Source organism: Eptatretus burgeri, chromosome 2 (genome assembly GCF_056783735.1).
Source record: "Eptatretus burgeri isolate ZD-2024b chromosome 2, Ebu_testis_v1, whole genome shotgun sequence".
Classification (NCBI taxonomy): Eukaryota; Metazoa; Chordata; class Myxini; order Myxiniformes; family Myxinidae; genus Eptatretus; species Eptatretus burgeri.
The window spans coordinates 64,489,400-64,511,173 of NC_140962.1; the positions used below are offsets into that span (position 1 = coordinate 64,489,400).

General features: G+C 42.7%; 1 protein-coding gene and 1 long non-coding RNA gene across 2 annotated transcripts; both read right to left on the bottom strand.

Annotated features, from left to right (window-relative positions):
• LOC147032190 (uncharacterized) lies at nt 1-20,994 on the bottom strand. The gene is made up of 3 exons (XR_015055072.1): nt 20,664-20,994; nt 13,107-13,135; nt 1-1,072 (listed from the first exon to the last, which is right to left on the bottom strand). It is a non-coding gene; the product is annotated as an uncharacterized LOC147032190 (long non-coding RNA).
• LOC147032191 (uncharacterized) lies at nt 17,946-19,860 on the bottom strand. The gene has a single exon (XM_085869571.1). The coding sequence runs from the start codon at nt 19,708-19,710 to the stop codon at nt 18,727-18,729; it is 984 nt and encodes a 327-aa protein (XP_085725697.1). The 5' UTR covers nt 19,711-19,860; the 3' UTR covers nt 17,946-18,726.
• Nucleotides 20,995-21,774: the final 780 nt, after the last annotated feature.

Genomic DNA, 21,774 nt, shown 5'->3' on the forward strand with positions numbered 1-21,774 from the left:
GTGTGTGTGTGTGTGTTCATTTGTGTCTTGGACGAGCAGCCACTCCGAGACGCAATATACTTGAATGACTTTTATTACCTCCGCCACCTTTGGTGACGAAGGTTACGTTTTCACCCCTATCTGTCTGTCTGTTTGTGAACAAAATATCTCAAAAAGTTGTGTTTGGATTTGGACGAAATTTGGTGGAGAGCTTGGGTATGTCACAAGGACGAAATGATTCGATTTCTGTGAAGATCCGAATCTGGATCTGAGAATCTTTTGAGCGATATTCACCATTGATGGGGCCAAAAACGACATATACAGTATCAGGATATCTCAAAAAAGTTGTAGACGGATTTGGACGAAACTTGGTGGATAGGTTGGGTATGTAAAAAAGAATAACTGATTCCATTTTGGTGAAGATCCAAATCTGGATCTGGAAACTATAATTTTTAAGTGATTCTTCACCATTGACAGATGGGGCCAAAAACGATGTGTGTAGCATGATATTTCAAAAAGTTGTGGATAAGTTATGACAAAACTTGGTGGATGAGTTGGGTAAGTGACAACAACAAGCCAATTAAATTTTGGTTTAGGTCCGCATCCAGATCCAGCCCAATTAGTGAGATACAAAATGTAAACTGTTCAACCTTACGGAGGTATGCACTCTATCGAGTGCCGTTCTATTGTAGTATTGTCAAGTCAAGTAGTTGTAGTATTGTCAAGCCAAGGTATGCATCTGCATTGTTACAGGTTATCTTGTTCTTGGCAAATAAAGCCTATGATGTACTAGCACAAACAAATCAAACCTGGCTTTTCAACACTCCCTTCGGGTTATCTTAATGGCTTTGAAATCAGTGAGGTGAGACCACATGAGAGTCAGACTATAAATGACATTGCTCGAAACCTAAGGTTCGAAGGAGGTCCCAGAGGAAAGGCGGGGAAAACACTTTGCGCCTCCCCGTCCCGTGGAGTGTCCAATAAGGATCAGCTGTGGGCAGTTGGAGTGACTGCGACATGGTTTGGAAATATCTTTCATCTTCTTCAGGTGTCTGGCTGGAGCGGACCTTCCCACAATTGCTCTTCCCACCAGCTGTCAGGGTTTGAGGCACCACATGGCAGTTTAACAGTCAATAATACGAGTTCTAGATGGTATTCCTAGATGGTATTCTAGTTCTAGATGGTATTCCTAGATGATACAAACAAGATGATATTCCGAGAATACATACCCCACGCAGTCTTGAGGACTTGGTGCGAGCTAATTCTTTTGGTTAAGGTTGTTGTTTTTTCTTTAATCCAATATGGCTGTCAGACCATGTGACTGATAGTCATCTTTATCAAACCATATTTCCCATGGGTAGTTGACCAATTAGTTAAATATTGCATTTATCCGTTAAGTGGGTTCTCCTACGAAGATTTTCAAAAATTTTCCATTAGATCCAATATGGCTGCCAGACCATGTGACGCATGATGGTTATTTTTATGAAAATTCTGTTCAAATTTCAAGTCAATCGGATGAAAATTGACAATGTTAGAAATTTGGCCCATATTTACCTTTTGGCCTGTGTTGACCTCAAAAATAATTGGTGATCGAATTCAGTGAGCTGATCTGAAAATCCTGTTCACATTTCAAGTAAATTGGATAAAAATTGATAATTTTAGACATTCCAGCCTATGTTGAACTCAAAAAGAATTGGGAGTTGAATCAATGACCAAATGTGCAAATGCTCTTGATATTTCAAGTCAATTGGATGAAAATTTACAATTTTAGAAATCCAGTCTATGTTGACCTTTTGGCTTATGTTGACCTCAAAAATAATTGGTTGTTGAATTAAATGACCAAATGTGCAAATTCTCTTCAAATTTCAGGTCAATCGGATGAAAATTAACAATTTTAGAAATTTAATGGATGTTAACCTTTTGACCGATGTTGACCTTAAAAATAGTTGTTTGAATTTGGTGACCTGATAGGCAAATTCTGTTCAAATTTTAAGTCATTCAGATGAAAATTGAGGATTTCAGAAATTTAGACAATGTTGACATTTTGACCTAAGTTGACCTCAAAAATAATTGGTGGTGGAAATCAATGAGCTGATCTGAAAATCCTGTTCAAATTTCAAGTCAATTGGATGAAAATTGACAATTTTAGACATTCAGGCCTATGTTGGACTCAAAAATAATTTGGAATTGAATTCAATGACTAAATGTGAAAATCCTTTTGAAATTTTAAATCAATCGAATGAAAAAAATGACAATTTTAGAAATTCGTTCTATGTTGACCTTTTGGCCTATGTTGACCTCAAATTAAATGGTAGTTGAGTTCAGCAACCTGATATGCAAATGGTCTTCAAATTTCAAGTCAATCGGATGAAAATTGAGGATTTTAGAAAATTTAGCCTGTTGGCCTATTTTGACCTTATGGCCTATGTTTACCTCAAAATTAATAGGTGGTTGAATTCAGCAACCTGATATGCAAATGCTCTTCAAATTTCAAGTTAATCAGATGAAAACTGACGATTTTAGAAATTTGGCCTGTGTTGACTTTTTGGCCTTTGGTGACCTTTTGGCCTAAGGTGACCTCAAAATTAATGTGGTTGAATTCAGCAACCTGATTTGAAAATGCTCTTCAAATTTCAAGTCAATCGGATGAAAATTGAGGATTTTAGAAAATTTAGCCTGTTGGCCTATTTTGACCTTATGGCCTATGTTTACCTCAAAATTAATAGGTGGTTGAATTCAGCGACCTGATATGCAAATGCTCTTCAAATTTCAAGTTAATCAGATGAAAACTGATGATTTTAGAAATTTGGCCTGTGTTGACTTTTTGGCCTTTGGTGACCTTTTGGCCTATGGTGACCTCAAAATTAATGTGATTGAATTCAGCGACCTGATTTGAAAATGCTCTTCAAATTTCAAGTCAATCGGATGAAAATTGAGGATTTTTGAATAGTTTGCCCAAATCGGCCTTTTTTGATCTTTGGGCCTATGTTTACCTCAAAATTAATAGGTGCTTGAATTCAGCGACCTGATATGCAAATGCTCTTCAAATTTCAAGTTAATTTGATTCAAATTGAAGATTTTAGAAATATGGCCTATGTTGACCTTTCGGTCAATGTTAACCTCAAAAATATTTGGCTGATTGAATTCATTGACATGAAATATAAATCCTCTTCAAGTTTCAAGTTTATCAAATGAAAATTGATGATTTTAGAAATGCTACCTTTGTTGTTGACTTTGGGCCTATGTAGACCTTTTGATCCATGTTGATCTTAAAAATAATTGACTAGTTGAACTCAGTGACCTGAAATATAAATCCTCTTCAAATTTAAAGTCATTCGAATGAAAATTGAAGATTTTAGAAATACAATGTTAGTTATTGACCTTTTGTTTGATGTTGACCTTTTGACGTCAAAAACAATAGGCTTCTTGCTCATGACAAACTCGACCATGTGGTGAAGTTTCGTGAAGATCAGTTTAAAATTGTGACCTGTAGGTGACAGACAGAGAGACAAACAGACAGACAAACAGACACAAACAAACAAACAGACAGACAAACAAACAGACAAACAAACAGACAGACAAGTAGACAGAATAACAAAATCGACTGACCAATATACTTGAAAAATCTTCCCTTTTGCAAGTAACAAACAAATAGACAGAAAGGGGTGAAAACATAACCTCCTTCACCAAAAATAAACGTTTCGCTTTTAAAAAGTTTCAGCAAACGTTTCGTGCATTGCGTGGTGAAGCCACTCGGCACGTTTTTCAACTTTCAGTTGTGATTCCGTGGTTCTACACTAACTGCAGGTAGGAAGGTAAAATAAATTATATGATCACAATGAGAAAAAATATTTTTTCAGTTCTGAAGTAAAGAATCACCACATCACGACATGAAAGCAGAGAGGTACGCATGCTCACTCTGTGTAGCCTGGCTGGATTTGAATCCAAACCCAGCTGTAAACTGTCCTCCTGGTGTTTCACAAGCCGGGTGGTTCATCACTGTGCGTGTCATCTCTCAGATGGACAATAAATTGGGCGTCACATCTGCCGGAATCCCTCACCCCTCTCCCTCCCAAGCCCACCCCTCTCTCTCGCCCCATCCCTCTTTCCAACCAACCTCTCTCTCTCTCTCTATCGGACCTCTCCCCCCTCTCTCCACTCCTCTGTCTCTCTCTCCCAACCCTTTGGTTTTGAATGCTCCTGCCCAAGGTCTGAGAGTGAGAGTGAGTGTGTGTGTGTTGTTGATTGGTATTTACATATGTAGGTTTCAGAATGTGGAATGGAGTCCTCAAAGCATCCACCTTCATTTCAGTAAGAGGTCACGATTCGTGGACCAAGCTGTGAGGTTTTCTGTTCTCAAAATTTTGTGCTGAGGGCTCGCTTCAGGATCGTTGTTGAGCCCCGGACAGCTTCCAACTGCAGTTCATTTGTTACAATATTCCCAGGGATGGTTTTTAGCTCACCTGTAAAGTATTTCCGGGGAGCTTTTGGGATGGTGCGTCGTCCATCTGTCCGTCCACAAACACTGACAACTTCTTCTCAGAAACTACACATACGATTTCAATGAAATTTGACCACAACCTTCATCACCCATAATGGCATTAAAAAAAAAACAAAAACACGGGGTCTGAAGGGGTCTACAGAGGGAGTTTACGGGGGGGGGAGAGAGAGTGGGTCCCCCCCCCCAAATAGGTATTTGTTTTCTTCTCAGAAAGGATACACACAATTCTGATGAAACTTCATGACAACCTTCATCACCCATGACGTACCAAGCTTTGTTCATGACATTAGAAAAATCTGCCTCGAAGGGGGGTTGCCCCCCCCAAAAAAATATGTATTTGTATTCTTCTCCAAAATTACACATACAAAACCGATGAAACTTCACCACCATCTTCACCACCCATGATGTACCAGTTTATTCACAACATTAAAAAAACAAGCTCGAATGAGCTAAGATCCTCGTCCTCTTAATGATGACATCATAAAAACGAATATGACGTCATTGTGATGTATCAGGTTTGCGATAAATTATTATCTGTGCTAATGCCGCCTTGATTCCCGCAAACAAAAATTCAAACAGCTTGCCTCGTTTCGGAGATAATGGTATAGGCGATTTCCATTAGCGGTGATATTATGACGTCAACTTTTTTTTTCTAGGAAAAATTTCCAAAATCGGAGATGGTTACTGTCTGCGCGTGGGCTTTCTGCATATACATGGCAAGTTTCACGAAGATCAGGTGAAAACTCTGGGTTGTGAAACAAAAAGTCAAAAAATAGGAATGACATCATAAAAATTGATATGACGTCATAGTGATGTATCATATGTGCGGTAATTCATCTCTGCTAATGCCCTGTTCGATTCCCGCAAACAGAATTCAAAAAGCTTGTCTAGTTTCGGAGATAATTTTTTAGGCGATTTCCATTAGCGGAGATATTTTGACGTCATAACTTTTTCTCTTGGAGGAATTTTCAAAATCGGAGATGGTTACTGTCTGCGCAGGGTATTTTTACATATATGTGCCAAGTTTCAGGAAGTTTCGATGAAAACTGTAGGCTGTGAAACAAAAAAGTCCACAAGAACAACAACATGAGTAAGACTTCGAGATCCTCCACGAGGATCTAAAAATTGGGGTCGAGGAGGGTCGATGGGAGGGGGGTTGTCCCCCAAATATGCATTTTCTTTCTTCTCAGAAACAACACGCAATTCCAATGAAACTTGACCACAACCTTTATCACCCCTGATGTACCAAGGTTTGTTCATAACATTAAAAATAAAAATCCACAGGTATTTACTTTATTCTCCATTATATATTTTATGGGTCATCCAAGCCTACCAGTGGTTCTCTGGTTATCTTATCCAGCCACGACCAGGTGAGCACCCAGGGGTATGTTTAATATCTCTATGAGGTTCTTTGTCATCATTCCTGTAGGTCCAGCTATCACTGGTACAACTTTGGCATTCTTCAGCTTCCTGGATCTTCTCACTTCATTCTTGAGCAGTGTGACCACTCCTCATTTTCATAAATGCCAAGGTGAGCCAATGAAAAAAAACCCAAGAATTCACAAGGTTTCGGAAAAGCGATGATAATAGAAAACCTATACGCCAAGAAAACCGAAAGAAAACCAAGACGCCAAGGTGAACAACGAATAGCCAAGATCTTGTGAAAAAAGCCAAGGAGTGGTCACACTGTTCTTGAGGTCTTGGCGTTTGGTCATTTTCTTGATTTCTGCATCTTTTAGTCAAACATCCCTGGTATCAACACCTCGATTAACAATGCCTTCTTCTCTTTTTCATCCAAGAATGATATCTGGTCGCAACGCTTTGTTTTCGATGTTCACTCTCGATGGGATCATTAGTTCATATGTGAGCGGTCGGTACTTCCATGTTTTCAGTGATTACTTTCAGTTTATGTTCCCACAAATCTTCTGGAACTGGGATATCAAATTTGTTGCAGATGTGCCAGCAGATTACATTATAAACTGTTGTGTCGTTGTGTGTGCAGCTATTCTGACATGAGTTTGTTTTTGTGTGTGTGTTCGGTCATTAAGCATAGCATATCATTCTCTTCATTAACCCCACCTCCACCCCTCACCTTTCTCATTTTTTCATACTCCATTCTCTCTCTCTCACTCCTCCCTCCCACAGTATAGCAATGTTTAGTGAGGCACAGCTCTCCCTACCTTTCTCCCTTCCCCTCCCTCCTCTCCCTCAACCCCCCCCCCATTTATACTCCCGTTAACAAAGCAATGGGTTGCATTTACTCATCAATAACATATACACCGATGAGCCAAAAGATTCTGACCACCTGCCTAATATGCTGTTGGTCCTCCGTGTGCCAAAACAGTGCTGACCCGCTGAGGCATGGATTCTACAAGACCCCTGAAGGTGTCCTGTGGTATCTGGCACCAAAACATTAGCAGCAGATCCTTCACGTCCTGTAAGTTGCGAGGTGGAGCTGCCGTGGATCGGACTAATCGGTCCAGCACATCCCACAGATGCTCAATTTGGAGGCCAGGGTAACACCGTGAACACTTCATCATGTTCCTCAAACCATTCCCAAACAATGTGTGCAGTGTGGCAGGGTGCATTATCCTGCTGAAAGAGGCCACTGCCATCAGGGAATACCATTGCCATGAAGGAGTGTACCTGGTCTGCAACGTTTAGGTAGGAGACATGTGTCAAATTGACATCCACATTAATGGCCAGACCCAGGGTTTCAAAGCAGTACATTGCCCAGAGCATCACATTCCCTCCACCGGCTTGTCGTCTTCCCACAGTGCATCCTGGTGCCATCACTTCCCCAGGTAAACAGCGCACACGTACACAGCCATCCACATGATCTAAAAGAAAACGGGATTCATCGGACCAGGCGACCTTCTTCCACTGCTCCAAGGTCCAGTTCCGACACTCGCGTGTCCATTGTAGGTGCTTTCGGCGGTGGACAGGGATCATCATGGGCACTCTGACCGGTCTGCGGCTACGCAACCCCATACAGAGCAGGGCGCGATGCACTGTGGATTGTGACACATTCCTCCCGTGACCACCATTAAAATTTTCTGTTACTTGTGCCACATTAGACCTTCTGTCAATTCGGACCAGACGGGATAGCCTTCGTTGCCCTCACGCATCAATGAGCCTTGGGCGCTCAACACCCTTGTCGCCGGTTTGTCCCTCCTTGGACCACTGTCGGTGGGTACTCACCACTGCTGGCCGGGAGCACCCAACAAGCCTTGCCGTTTCAGAGATGCTCTGACCCAGTCGTCTGGCCATAACAATTTGGCAAATGTGAAAGTCGCTCAGGTCTTTACTCCTGCCCATTTCTCCTGCATCCAACACATCAACTTCAAGAACTGACTGTTCACTTACTGCCTAATACATCCTACCCCTTGACAGGTGTCATTGTAACAAGATAATCAGTTATTCACTTCACCTGTCAGTGGTCATAATGTTTTGACTCATCAGTGTATTAAATAGAAGCAAACATGAAGATGTTTTTGTTCCCAGACTAACCTGCCAAAGATTAAACAAGCTTGCACAGGTCCAGGTAACGTTGTCCACCATGATCGCAGGCTTTCCGTGGCACAGGGTATGAAGTGTGTGTGTGACCTGCACTTGCCTTGTGCACTTTGTTTATGAGTCATATCTCTGGATGTGATTTTAACTGGTGGGATTTGTTTGTTTGTGGTGGGCATTCCCATAGTAAGACTGCACAGTAATACCCTTTGGGGGGGAACCCCTCCCTGTAAACTCCCTCTGTCGACCCCTCAAACTAATATTTTTTTTAATTCCATGAACAAACTTTGGTACAAACAGGGTGATGATGAATTGAAAGGGAGGAATTTGATTTAATATTAATTCCTTGTCTGTTATTAATTTTAAGCACGTAGAAGGAAAGGGGATGGGGGGGGAGGGTGAGTGATTTGGTTATGGAAAAGACAAAAAAAAAAGATTGTGCTTGACATTAAGCTTTATCAACCTGGATGTGTTTGGGAAGTTGCTCATCTCAACTTGCCCTAAAACATCAGTCATGAAGGATGGATTGGTAATGCGTAGAGCAAACCAGAAGAGAGAGAGATCAACCGATGACCTCTATTATGGTGTCTGACTGGATCGGCCCTGCTCTTCCTGCCTTCACAGTGCCTTGTAACAATCGCCATCATTATGGCATTTTGGCATTTTCATCATTATGAAAATGGCAAAAAAAAATATTGGTTTACCAACTTGTAATGACATTGTAAAAAAAAACAAAAAAAAAACAATCTCAATTGCACTAACCTCCGCCATTCAATCCCGTTTTCCAAGACCACAAATATTTTCTCGGCATAGCCAGGGGGGGGGGCGCAAATGCCCTTGAAAAAAAAAAATAAAATAAAAAAAATTTAAAAATATTGGAAAATGTAAAAGATTACTTTTATTTATTTTCCATGAAAATGTCAGATTTTTTTTTAATTTTCTTTTCCTCAGGGAATTGATATCAGGCAGTTTTTCAAATGCAAAGATGCAGATGCAGCAGCAGCAGCAGCAGCAGCAGCAGCAGCAGCAGCAGCAGCAGCAGCAGCAGCAGCAGCAGCAGCAGCAGCACAAACAGGCTGAGTCAATTGCAGAGAAAATTTCCAGCACAAACAGGGACATCAAAATAAACAGGGGCTGCAGCCAGGCCAGTGGATTTCACTGAAGGGTGTCAAGCTTCTGATTTCGGAGATATCAAAAATAGTCCCATGCAACCGAAATTAGCGTAGTATCCCAAAGAGCAATTTGGGTCGAAAAACAAACACACTCCTTTCAGAATAACTGGTTTGAAAAATTATAAAAGTGGTTACAATAGAGATGCAGTCACTCAAACTTTTGGGTCTCACTCTCAGCCCGGATATCATTCTGACTGACATGTGGGTCTAGATTTCGTAGTATTCTGACAGGTGGGTCGAGAGAAGATTTTGGAAGGAATTTGCATGACCACCAATTTGACACAATTCAGGTCACATGATCAGCATGGCCTCCACAATTTAACATCAGGACCATGTCCTAATGTAATCCAAATTTGGTGGCATTCTGACTGTTGGGTCCGGAGAATAAGATTTTTGAAGAAATTTACTAAGTTGGCATTTTGACCGACTGAAAAATCATATGACCAGGACAAGTTTTGTTGCCAGTCAGGAGAGGAATGTTACTGCCAAATTTCAGCCGGATTGGCCCAGAGGTTTGGCCGGAGAAGTCGAAATAGGAGACAGACGGACGGACGAATAGTGCGCGGACAACAATACCTTATCTGGAATTTAAATTCCAGATAATTAAAAAAAAAATGGGAATGGAAAGTCAGCCCCTTTGGGCCAGCTTCGGTATCACAGATAAAGGTCTTCTCCAAACTCAGGCGATTATCTCAAGCTCATAAGCTCACCTGGAACATAGTTCCAGGGAGCTTATGGAATGGTGCGTCGTCAGTCTGTCCGTAAACACTTCCAACATCTTCTCTGAACCTACACACACAATTCGATGAAACTTGACCACAAACATCATCACCCTGTTTGTACCAAAGTTTGTTCATGGAATTAAAAAAATATATATCAGTTTGAGGGGGTCGACAGAGGGAGTTTACAGGGAGGGGTTCCCCCCCAAAGGGTATTTGCCTTCTTCTAAGAAACTACACATACAATTCCGATGAAACTTGACCACAACCTTCATCACCCGTGCTGTACCAAAGTTTGTTTACAACATGAAAAAAAAATCGGGGTCAAAGGGGGTGCAAAGGGGGTTCTCCCACAAAATATGTATTTGCATTCTTCTCCAAAACTACCTGAACAATTTTGATGAAACTTGGCCACAACCTTCCTCACCTATGATGGACCAAAGTTTGTTCATGCTATTTAAAAATTTGGGGTTGAAGGGAATTTACGGTGAGAGGTAGGGAGGGGTTGCCCCCAAAATAGGTGTTTGCTCTGACATTGGTTCATTGATACATTTTGCTAATTCCATCCCATGTTGACTTCCTCCTAAGTATCATTATTCTACCAGGTGAGTGTCCAAGGGTATTGCCACTATTTTTTTGACGAGGGTTTGCATGTTCACCATCATGGACGTGTTGATGCTTCCAACGGGGAGATGGGAAGAGACTTAACACATAGCACACGCTGCCTGCACCATCCGAGGTGAAGACCAGTGAGTGGTCAAAATGGCCAACATGAGCCCTTTGCATGCTCAGGTGCAATACAAGTTGGTGCTGTCTTCACTCCTCCTTTCTGGTATACACTGTCAAAACATCTACAAATGTTAAAGCTGAAAAAGCCAATGGATATTAAGTCATTACAATATATTGTAATACGAGTCGGCACTGAAACGTGCCGAGTGTGTAATGCAAAAATCTATGGTGGGTGGGTGGTGGTGCCCAAGATCAGCAATTCCATGAAGCTATTATTAAAGCCAGTGACTTTCCGCGATCACGGAAAATGGATGGAATTCACGGAATTGGTGACGAAACTGGATACCGGATCTGACATGGGAGGAAAAAAAAACACGGAATGTAGTAGATTACAAACAAAAAAATACTAGTCAAGATTAGCTCCAATTACAAACACACTTCACTAAATTATCTTTTTGTGTGTGCAATTCTCCACAGACCCTTTCCCAGAGCGTAATTACAAACATAGGGGAAATACCCCTGGGAGATCACCTGGTAGCGGCTGGATAAGATAACCAGGGAACCACTGGTAATAACCCAAAATATGCGATGGAGAAGTAAATATCTATGGATTTTTTTTATGCCATGAACAAACTTTCGTACATCACGGGTGATGAAGGTTGTGGTCAAATTTCATAGAAATTGTGTGTAATTTCAGAAAAGAAAGCAAATACACATTTTTTGGGGGAAACCCCCCCTTACACTCTCTCTTAGACCTCAGATTTCTTTAAATGGCATGAATACACATAGGTACTTCACGGATGATGAAGGCTGTCATCAAGTTTCATCAGAATTGCACGTGTAGTTTCTGAGAAGAAAGCAAATACCCATTTTTTGTGGGGGGGGGGGCAACCCCGACGTCGACCCCCTCATACCTCAATTTTTTCAATGGCTTTAACAAACTTTGGTACATCACGGGTGATGAAGGTTGTGGTCGTTTCATCAGAATTGCATGCGTAGTTTCTGAGGCGGCGGCAAATACCTATTTTGGGACGGCAACCACCATATAAACCCACTTTGGGCAGGATTTTGTTAATGCCATGAACAAACTTTGGTACATACACGGTGATGAACATTGTGGTGAAACCAAAATTTGGTAGCATTCTGATTGGTGGGTCTGTAGAGGAAGGCTTTTGAAGGAATTTGCATGATTTTACCAAACATTTTTCTTAAGTCTGCCATTTTGACACACTTCTGGTCATGTGATCGGCATTACCTCCGCAATTTAACATCACGACCATGTCATAATGTTGTAACCTAAATTTGCGAGCATTCTGACTGGTGGGTCTGGAGAAGAACATTTTTGACAGAACCAAGTCCGCCTTTTTGACATACTTTAAAATCACATGACCGGAACGAGCTTTATAATTCCCGTTACCAGTCAGGAGCGGAACGTTGCTGCCAAATTTCAGCTGGATCGGCCCAATGATTTGGCCGAAGAAGTCGAAATATGAGACAGTACCTTATCTGGGATTGTAATTCCAGATAAGCAAGCAATAATAATCATGATAATCAGAGCACAACCCAGAACTTGTGAGCCTTTTGATAGGGTATGGCAGTGTTATATCATGCCAAAAATCCTGTGCAGTATTTGTCTCTCTAAAGATCTATTCATTTAATACTTGTGCTCATTTAGTGTTGCTCCCAGTGAAGTGTTGAATCAACAGAAATAATACCAATATGTGATATCTTTCATGGGTAGAATCATCTGTTGTCCAATGAAGCAAAAAGGGATTGGTATTGTCAAACATGAACATAACCTCTGGACCATAACTGTCAATCTATCATTACACAAAGGATGCTGTGCCACACAGTCCGGTGAAAGGAATTTTTTTTGGTTATTGTTTTTACAGCAAGAGCTGGACGTGCGTCACTCACTGAGCTGGCAGGATACATGAAAGGTCTGCACACTCACCTTTGACCCGTCAAGGCCATTTTTTTTTTAATCTTGCCCAGCTATAAAATTGGTATTTCGCCCATGCAGAGCACCACATCAGGGTCCACCGTTTATCAGAAGGGTGTTAAGCTGGAGTATCCATCTGCCAGCACCCCAGTCACCGGTGGAAACTAAAGATGCCAGTGTCTTTAACACAAAGAGCAGGTGAGTTCACTCTGAACAAATTCTTGCCACCTTTACAAATCAAGTTTCTTTCAACTCCTGGCAAGGATCTGTTTCAATTGTACTCAATCTTCCAAGGAAGCTTGACATCAGGTAAAATGTATTGATAATAATATACAGATGTGAAGAAATTATAAAATTCAGAAAGGAGTTAGAAGTTGATGACAAAATTAAGATAGAGAGAAGGGAAACGTTTGGGACAAAACAGAGAGGGGAGCAAGGCCAGGGGTCAAAATTCCACTGTTTGGTGTACATAATAAATGGACCCCCCAAGTGAAGAGAGAGAGAGAATGTCTGACAAGCATTTATAAATATCCGAAGTGCACAATACTCACCAAGACAAGTGACTCCTTCACCCAAGTAGCTGTGTGACATAATAATGTTTACAAACATGAAACGTTCGACATCAAGAATTTTTGTTTCAACGTTTCATCAGAATATATTCAAAGCAACACAATGGAAGCTCATATGAACTTGTCTTACACAAACATGGGGCTGGCAGGATGGCCAAGAGGTGCGTACACTCACCTTTAAGCCGACTAGCCCGGCTTCGAATCTCATCAAAGTTATGAACTGTCACCCTAATATTTTGCATGTATGGTGAGGCCATTGTGTCTGCAATTCCCTCGGATGGACGATATACCGGATGACTCGTCCACCAACAACCAACCGGTGCAGGCAGATGCTTAAAAAAATTTTTAAAAATATGCCTCGGCGACTTTCCTGAAGAGTGGACAAGTTGTCGCCGGCACCATGAGCAGTTTCCTAATTTTTACCTTGACTGCTGCCACACAGCATCAACCCCTTACCGAGAGACTTCCGGCAGCACCGACGCACGAGTGTGGCACATGAGTGATGAAACAAACATGGACTCTTAGCATTCACTAGAAAAGGATTGCATTACTCTTGAATCATTTATTGCACAGGAATGAATTTTTACCAACACCACCAAAGGTGAAGGAGGTTGTGTTTTCACCCCTTTCTGTCTGTGTGCAGGATACCTCAAAAAGTTGTGGACGGATTCAGACAAAACTTGGTGGACAAGTTGGGTGTGTGGCAAGGACGAGCTGATTCCATTTTGGTGAAGATCCGAATCTGGATACTAGAATTTTTAGTGATTCTTCACCATTGAGAAATAGGGCTAAATCAATAAATATATATATATATATATATATATATATATATATATATATATATATATATATATATATATATACATATACATACATACATATATACATATACATACATATATATATATATATATATATATATATATATATATATATATATATATATATACATACATACATATATATACATACATACATATATACATACATACATACATATATACATACATACATACATATATACATACATATATATATATACATACATACATATATACATACATACATACATATATACATACATACATACATATATACATATACATACACACATGGGGCTGCAAAAGTAGATATACAGTATATATGTATAATCCTTACTGTATACCTACTTTTGCAGCCCCCTGTATATACAGTGGGGAGAACAAGTATTTGATACACTGCCGATTTTGCAGGTTTTCCCACTTTCAAAGCACGTAGAGGTCTGTAATTTTTATCATAGGTACACTTCAACTGTGAAAGACGGAATCTAAAACAAAAATCCTGAAAATCGCATTGTATGATTTTTAAATAATTAATTTGCATTTTATTGCATGAGATAAGTATTTGATCACCGACCAACCAGTAAGAATTCCAGCTCTCACACACCTGTTAGTTTTGTCTTTAAGAAGCCCTCCCATTCTCCACTCATTACCTGTATTAACTGCACCTGTTTGAACTTGTTATCTGCATAAAAGACAGCTGTCCACACTCAATCAATCAGACTCAAACCTCCACAATGGGCAAGACCAGAGAGCTGTCTAAGGACATCAGGGACAAAATTGTAGACTTGCACAAGGCTGGGATGGGATACAGGACAATAGGCAAGCAGCTTGGTGAGAAGGCAACAACTGTTGGCACAATTATTAGAAATGGAAGAAGTTCAAGATAACAGTCAATCTCCCTCGGTCTGGGGCTCCATGCAAGATCTCACCTTGTGGAGCCTCAATGATCATGAGAAAGGTGAGGGATCAGGTCAGAACTACACGGCAGGACCTGGTTAATGACCTGAAGAGAGCTGGGACCACAGTATTAAAGAAAACCATAAGTAACACACTACGCCGTCATGGATTAAAATCCTGCAGCGCAAGCAAGGTCCCTCTGCTCAAGCCAGCGCATGTCCAGGCCCATCTGAAGTTTGCCAATGACCATCTGGATGATCCAGAGGAGGAATGGGAGAAGGTCATGTGGTCTGATGAGACCAAAATAGAGCTTTTTGGTTTAAACTCCACTCGCCGTGTTTGGAGGAAGAAGAAGGATGAGTACAACCCCAAGAACACCATCCCAACCGTGAAGCATGGAGGTGGAAACATCATTCTTTGGGGATACTTTTCTGCAAAGGGGACAGGACGACTGCACCGTATTGAGGGGAGGATGGATGGGGCCATGTATCACGAGATCTTGGCCAACAACCTCCTTCCCTCAACAAGAGCATTGAAGATGGGGCATGGCTGGGTCTTCCAGCATGACAATGACCCGAAACACACAGCCAGGGCAACTAAGGAGTGGCTCCCAAAGAAGCATCTCAAGGTCCTGTAGTGGCCGAGCCAGTCTCCAGACCTGAACCCAATAGAAAATCTTTGAAGGGAGCTGAAAGTCTGTGTTGCCCAGCGACAGCCCCAAAACCTGAAGGATCTGGAGAAGACCTGTATGGAGGAGTGGGCCAAAATCCCTGCTGCAGTCTGTGCAAACCTGGTTTAGAACTACAGGAAACGTTTGATCTCTGTAATTGCAAACAAAGGTTTCTGTACCAAATATTAACTTCTGTTTTTCTGATGTATCAAATACTTATTTCATGCAATAAAATGCAAATTAATTATTTAAAAGTCATACAATGTGATTTTCAGGATTTTTGTTTTAGATTCCGTCTTTCACAGTTGAAGTGTACCTATGATAAAAATTACAGACCTCTACGTGCTTTGAAAGTGGGAAAACCTGCAAAATCGGCAGTGTATCAAATACTTGTTCTCCCCACTGTACATATACATAAGGGTGGTCCAAAAAAGTCAAAAAAATAGAATGTTGCCCCACAAGCTTAAAATTATTCTAATATGATCCAATAATGTGCATAAATTTTTTAGCTTGATCGGAGGTGATTTAGAGGTCGCTCCAGATGACGACTTTTAGTCTCATGACTTGAATAAATTAGGGTATGGTCAGGCACGATTACTGGTACTTCTGGATGTCCGAGGTGGAAATGGATTTTCAAACTCTATGGGGTCGATTTACTCTAAGAAATGACTGCACCGACATTGAATTCACTACCATTTCGAAAATATTACCTGAAACAAGATTTATCATTACTGGAGTTGAGTTACTCATCCGACTCATTTCGATATTTTCTAATCTATAATTAATTTGTTGTCCGTCTAAACATTTCTTAGAGTAAATCGACCTCACCGAGTTCGAAAATGCAGTCCATTTTCACCTAGGAAGTTCAGAAGTGTACGGATTCGCATCTCAGCATACCCTAATTTAATATAATAATAACTAAATCAATAACTATCATATTTTTCGTGAATCATTGAATCCAAAACACTGGATGTTGGGCCGGCTAGAAATAAGTTCAGTTAGGAGTGGAGACAGCAATAGAGGCGGAGATGATAGTGGTATTTGGTAAATGAGACGAAATATTCGAATCGTTGGTAATTCCATTGATTGAAAAATTAGGGTATGGTGAGATGCGAATCCGTACACTTCTGAACTTCCTAGGTGAAAATGGACTGCATTTTTGAACTCGGTGAGGTCGATTTACTCTAAGAAATGTTCAGACGGACAACAAATTAATTAGAGATTAGAAAATATTGAAATGAGTAGGATTAGTTACTCAACTCCAGTAATGATAAATCTTGTTTTAGGTCATATTTTCGAAATGGTAGTGAATTCAATGTCGGTGCAGTCATTTCTTAGAGTATTAAAATCGACCCCATGAGTTCGAAAATGCACTCCATTTCCACCTCAGACAACCAAGTACCCGTAATCATACCTGACCATACCCTAATTTAACCAACTCATGAAACTAAAAGTCGTCATATGGAGCGACCTCTAAATCACCTCCAATCAACTTAAATGTTTTTACGCGCGTTATTGAATCATAGTGGAATCATTTAAGGCTTGTGGAGACAACATCTGAATTTTTTTTTTTTTTTTGCTGTTTTTGGACCACCCCAATATACATACACACAGGATACCTCAAAAAGTTGTGGACGGATTCAGACAAAACTTGGTGGACAAGTTGGGTGTGTGACAAGGACGAATTGATTCGATTTTGGTGAAGATCTGAATCCGAAGCCGGATGTAAGAGTTATTTAATTTTTTAAAAGAGATTCTTCACCATTGAGAGGTAGGGCCAAAAATGATATACAGCATGATATATGAAACATGTATTGGGCCGGATGTGTTCTTGTGGATCAGGCATTGAGTGGCGGAGATATGCGCTCTACCGAGTGCCCTTCTCGTGTTTAAGGGTAATGTGTGTGTGTGGATGGCCTCGAGGTAAACACACATTCAACCTGTCTGGCTTGGATTTGAATCCTGACCCTGCTATAAACTACCACTCTGGTGTTTTACAGGCAGGGCGATTCATCGGATGTGTATGCCGTCCCTCCGATGGACGTTAAACTGGGCAGCCCATGTGCCGACATCAATCGGCTCGCGGACATTTAAGATCCCAGCGTCTTTCATGAAGAGTAGGCAAGTTATCGCCGGCACCGTGGCCAAATTTCAAAATCCTGCCCCAACTTTAGTCGGACGTCGGCCAGCCAGCTCGTGAAAGACTCGGACCAAGCTTCTAGCAGTCAAACCAACAAGAACGTGGGGGGGGGGGGGTAATCGCGACCGTTAACCAAGAGGATGCACGTGTGCAGGCGAAGCACGTTACGACGGTGCTGCTGACCCGGGGTCAGTGAGCAACCGTGCCGAACGGTCCATTTACCCTGAAGAGGCGAAAAGGCGGATGAATTGTGCAACGGATTTTGCAGCTCTGCAGAAAAATACTCAATCATAGATCATCCAACGTTTGTTTCATTGAAAATAAAAAGGGAGTTACATGCTCATGGAAGGTACAAAGGCTCAAACTCAAAAAAAAGCAATTAAAACAACCGATGTAATCAGAGACTAGCAACTCGTCAAGGAGGGATTCGGCTTTTACGGTGAAGAACATTCCCCCTAAGCAGCGAAATTTAATACTAAAAAAAAAAAAAAATTAAAAAAAAAACTTTAATGTTAAGAAAAAGAAGAAAAGAAATTTGTTTTATAAAGAAGCAAGAAGTGTTAACATTTCCCGACAAGCTTCATCCGCAAGAAAGGAATAACCAAGGAGGCAGGCAAGCACCAGGCGGGCAGGTAAAGGACAATGTGGAGTCTCAGTGAGCTCTCAGGTGGTGGTGGTGGTGGTGGTGCGCGGAGAGGACTCGACTCGACACGTATAAATGAAGTTGCTAAGCAAGCAGGCGGGCGATCAGAATCATCATGTACTGCACTTGTAATCATGAACCCCGACTTTGAGCGACCACTCTGCATTTAAGGCCACCACTCTATCGCGGCCACATCAATGGGGTGGGGGAGGAGGAGGAGGAGGAGGAGGAGGAGGAGGAGGAGGAGGAGGAGAAGAAGGAGAAATGGGAAAGGGGGAGAGAACAACAACCGGCAAAAGTAACTCTCAAGAACGAAAGGTCACCGCCCAATGAACCTACAGCCAGTTTTTGACGGCAGATAGCGGGTGACGATCGACTTCGTGGTGGAGACGATACTAATGCCTGCGAGGGGGGGGGGGGTCAACGAGCCCCTAGTAAGCCCGGCGATCGCCGTAGCCATTGGCGCCTCCGCCGACGTAGCGATCGTACGGGTCGTAGCGAGAGAGCGGAGGGCTCAGTGGTCGACGTTTTCCGTACACAGGAGCCGCCATGGGTGGCCGCCTGCCGAGCGGGCTCCTCTCCCGGGTACGGTAATAGAGCGAGGAGGGCGGCCCCAGCGGCGGGGACAACGCCCGGCGATTGTACACCTCACGGGTCAAGTGACCAGGTGGCGGAGGCGGAGGTGGCAACGGGTGTCGCTCGTACGGGTCGTAAGGGCGCGGGTAGCGCTCGTAGTAGTAGTAATCTCGCTCTGCCGGGCTCATGGCTGAAGCCGCAGCCCAACGGGTCGACGGGCGACCACCCGGCGGTAGAGGCGGGAGTGGTGGCAGTGACGGGATTCGACCCATGTGCGGCGGGTGCATTGCACCGGGCGGCCCGTAACCTGGAGGAGGGGGAGGAGGCGGAGGTGGGCGAGGTCCACCACCACCCCTCCCCATCCCTCCGAATGGCGGTCCCGCGGGTGGCGCGTTAGTGTGGGAAAGTTGGACGCGCAACTTTTTGGAATTGAGCACCGCGCCGTCGAGTGCGGCGATGGCGTTAAAGGCGTTCTTAGGTCGATCCATGTGAACGAACGCGTAATCTTTAACGATGTCACACTCGACCACGTTGCCAAACTTTTCGAACTTCTCTTTGATCATGCTCGGCTCCACTTTCTCGTCGACATTGCCCACGAATATTTTGACGGCGTTGCGCACTTTGGACGTCGAGAGCTCCACAGACAGCTTACGTGACTGGAACTCGGTGCGGTCCAGTTGGCTGATGGCCTTGCGCGCCGCCTCCTCGCCCTCCATGTGCACGAAAGCGAAATTATTTAGCACGTCGCACTCGCGTACCGTGCCGAACTTTTCGAACACCTCACGCAGCTCATGCGGCCTGCAGAAATCGGGCAGATTCCCCACGAAAATTTTCACCATGTTCGCTGTTTTCCTCACCCCGTGTAACGCGAACTTCTTGTCACAAAAGCGCTCGGAGCCCCCTGCAAAACCGGCAGCTTCGATCGCACCCTCGAAATGGCACAAAATGGCACAAAATGGCGGATCGCGACGCTCGTGGGACCGTACCACGGCGCAGAAAAGGGGACGCCACACCCACGAGGAAGAGGAACGTGCTACTTCCTGCGAAGTGGGTTTTTTTATTTTTTTTTTTTACTTAAATGCAAATATTGATAAACGTAATAGCTGAAGTCGCTGAAATTATTGTTCGGATGAAAATACAAAGAAAGCGATTATTTATGTCTGAACGTTTTCAGAATGGCGAGGCGTTTAAACGCTCACTCCCCCCCCCCTCCTCTCAGAGTGGCAAAATGGTACGGTCCGTGAAATTTCCTTTTTGGCGGAATTTTTCTCTGAAGAAATTATTTTGGAAAATTTCGACACCGGTCGATATTATTATTCGCAAATGTCTTTGTAATTATTAACAGTCAAAATAGCTGAAGTACTATCTGACTGGAATCAAAGCACGAGACCGTGAAAGTAACAAAGAAAGAGGAAACAGATTTTTTTTTTTTTTGTAACACGAACTGCCGCCATTTTATTTGCGTGGGTCGGAGGGGTTGGGGGTAGCTCGGTGAGATTTAATTCCAATATGGATCGTATTATTATTTTTTTGCATCCCGTTATTATACATTTTCTTTCCTTATATCAAATTTCCCATTTTGCTATGCATTGAGGTCCCTCGAGTTGAAATACAGCGTGAGATTAATTGTGGTATATAGTGAATCTTCTTCAGCTTGGCTGGATACTCCTTATCCTTTACAATTTCCAAATCATTTTTATTCATTAAAAAACGACGTTACGCAATGTTTATAGGTTATCGTAATTTTTAACGTTGTATCAAGCATAGTAAACGGCATTTATTATCCGCTTACCTCCAACCTTCATATTTAATCAGATCTTGCTCGCGCCTTTCTTCCAACCTCACGCAATATCTCGCGAGAAGAGCGTCACGTGTTGGAGTATTTTTGGGATGAAAGAACGGCCAAACCACTGTAGTTGCATGACTCCACTTAAAACACTAAAAGGTTAAATTTTTTTTTACAAAATCATTGACCTTACTTTTATCAATATATACTGAACAAAAATATAAACGCACCAACCTAAATATCTAAGTCAAGATTGCCATTATGGGAAAATGGTCAAACCGATGATATGTTTGAGCAATGGTTCCTTTGTTTTGCTCAAGACAGATGTTCCCATTGAAATTGACCACTCTGTGTGTGGACTCACACGTTGAGTAATCCTTCCCATGAGCACCATGGGGCTTGACAGAGTGATGGTCAGTGAGCGTGACCAGGACACAAACACTCCCTATAGCTTGCCCTATAAAAGGCCTCCCCAAAATGTGGACTGATGCCAAATGTCAACATGCCACAGATGTCACAAATCTTGAGGGAGCGCGCCATTGGCATGCTGAATGCTGGGACGTCAGTAAGGGCTGTTGCAGCACACTTCAATGTCCACCACTCCACCATTAGCCGCCTGAGAACGCCCCTCAGAGAGACTGGAAGCACCGTGAACCGCCCACATGCCCGGCGACCACGTGTGACCACCGCCGGTCAGGATCGTCACATGAGGCTGCAACATCTCCGGGATCGACTCCGACCGGCCACGAGGACTGCCGATGAGACTGTCGGGCTGCATAACAGGAGCATTTCAGCCCAGACGGTGCGTAACCGCTTGAGGGAGGCCAACCTTCGAGCCGACCGACCACACCGGGGACTCGACCTCACTGCAGTCCGGCGTCAGACCCGACTGAACTGGGCCAATGTTCACTTGCGCTGGACCCTCGCACGATGGAGGAGAGTGCTGTTCACCGATGAGTCGCGGTTCCAGCTGTATCGGCCTGATGGCAGACTCCGCGTCTGGCGTCGGGCTGGGGAGCGCTACACTGACGCCAATGTCCTTCGTCGGGTGTCACACGGTGGTGCCAGTGTTATGGTGTGGGCAAGCATATGCCATGGAGAACGCACTCGGCTTCAT

Bases quoted from the DNA above. Each gene is read 5' to 3' on its own strand.
- LOC147032191 (XM_085869571.1), bottom strand. From the start codon at position 19,710: ATGGTGAAAATTTTCGTGGGGAATCTGCCCGATTTCTGCAGGCCGCAT.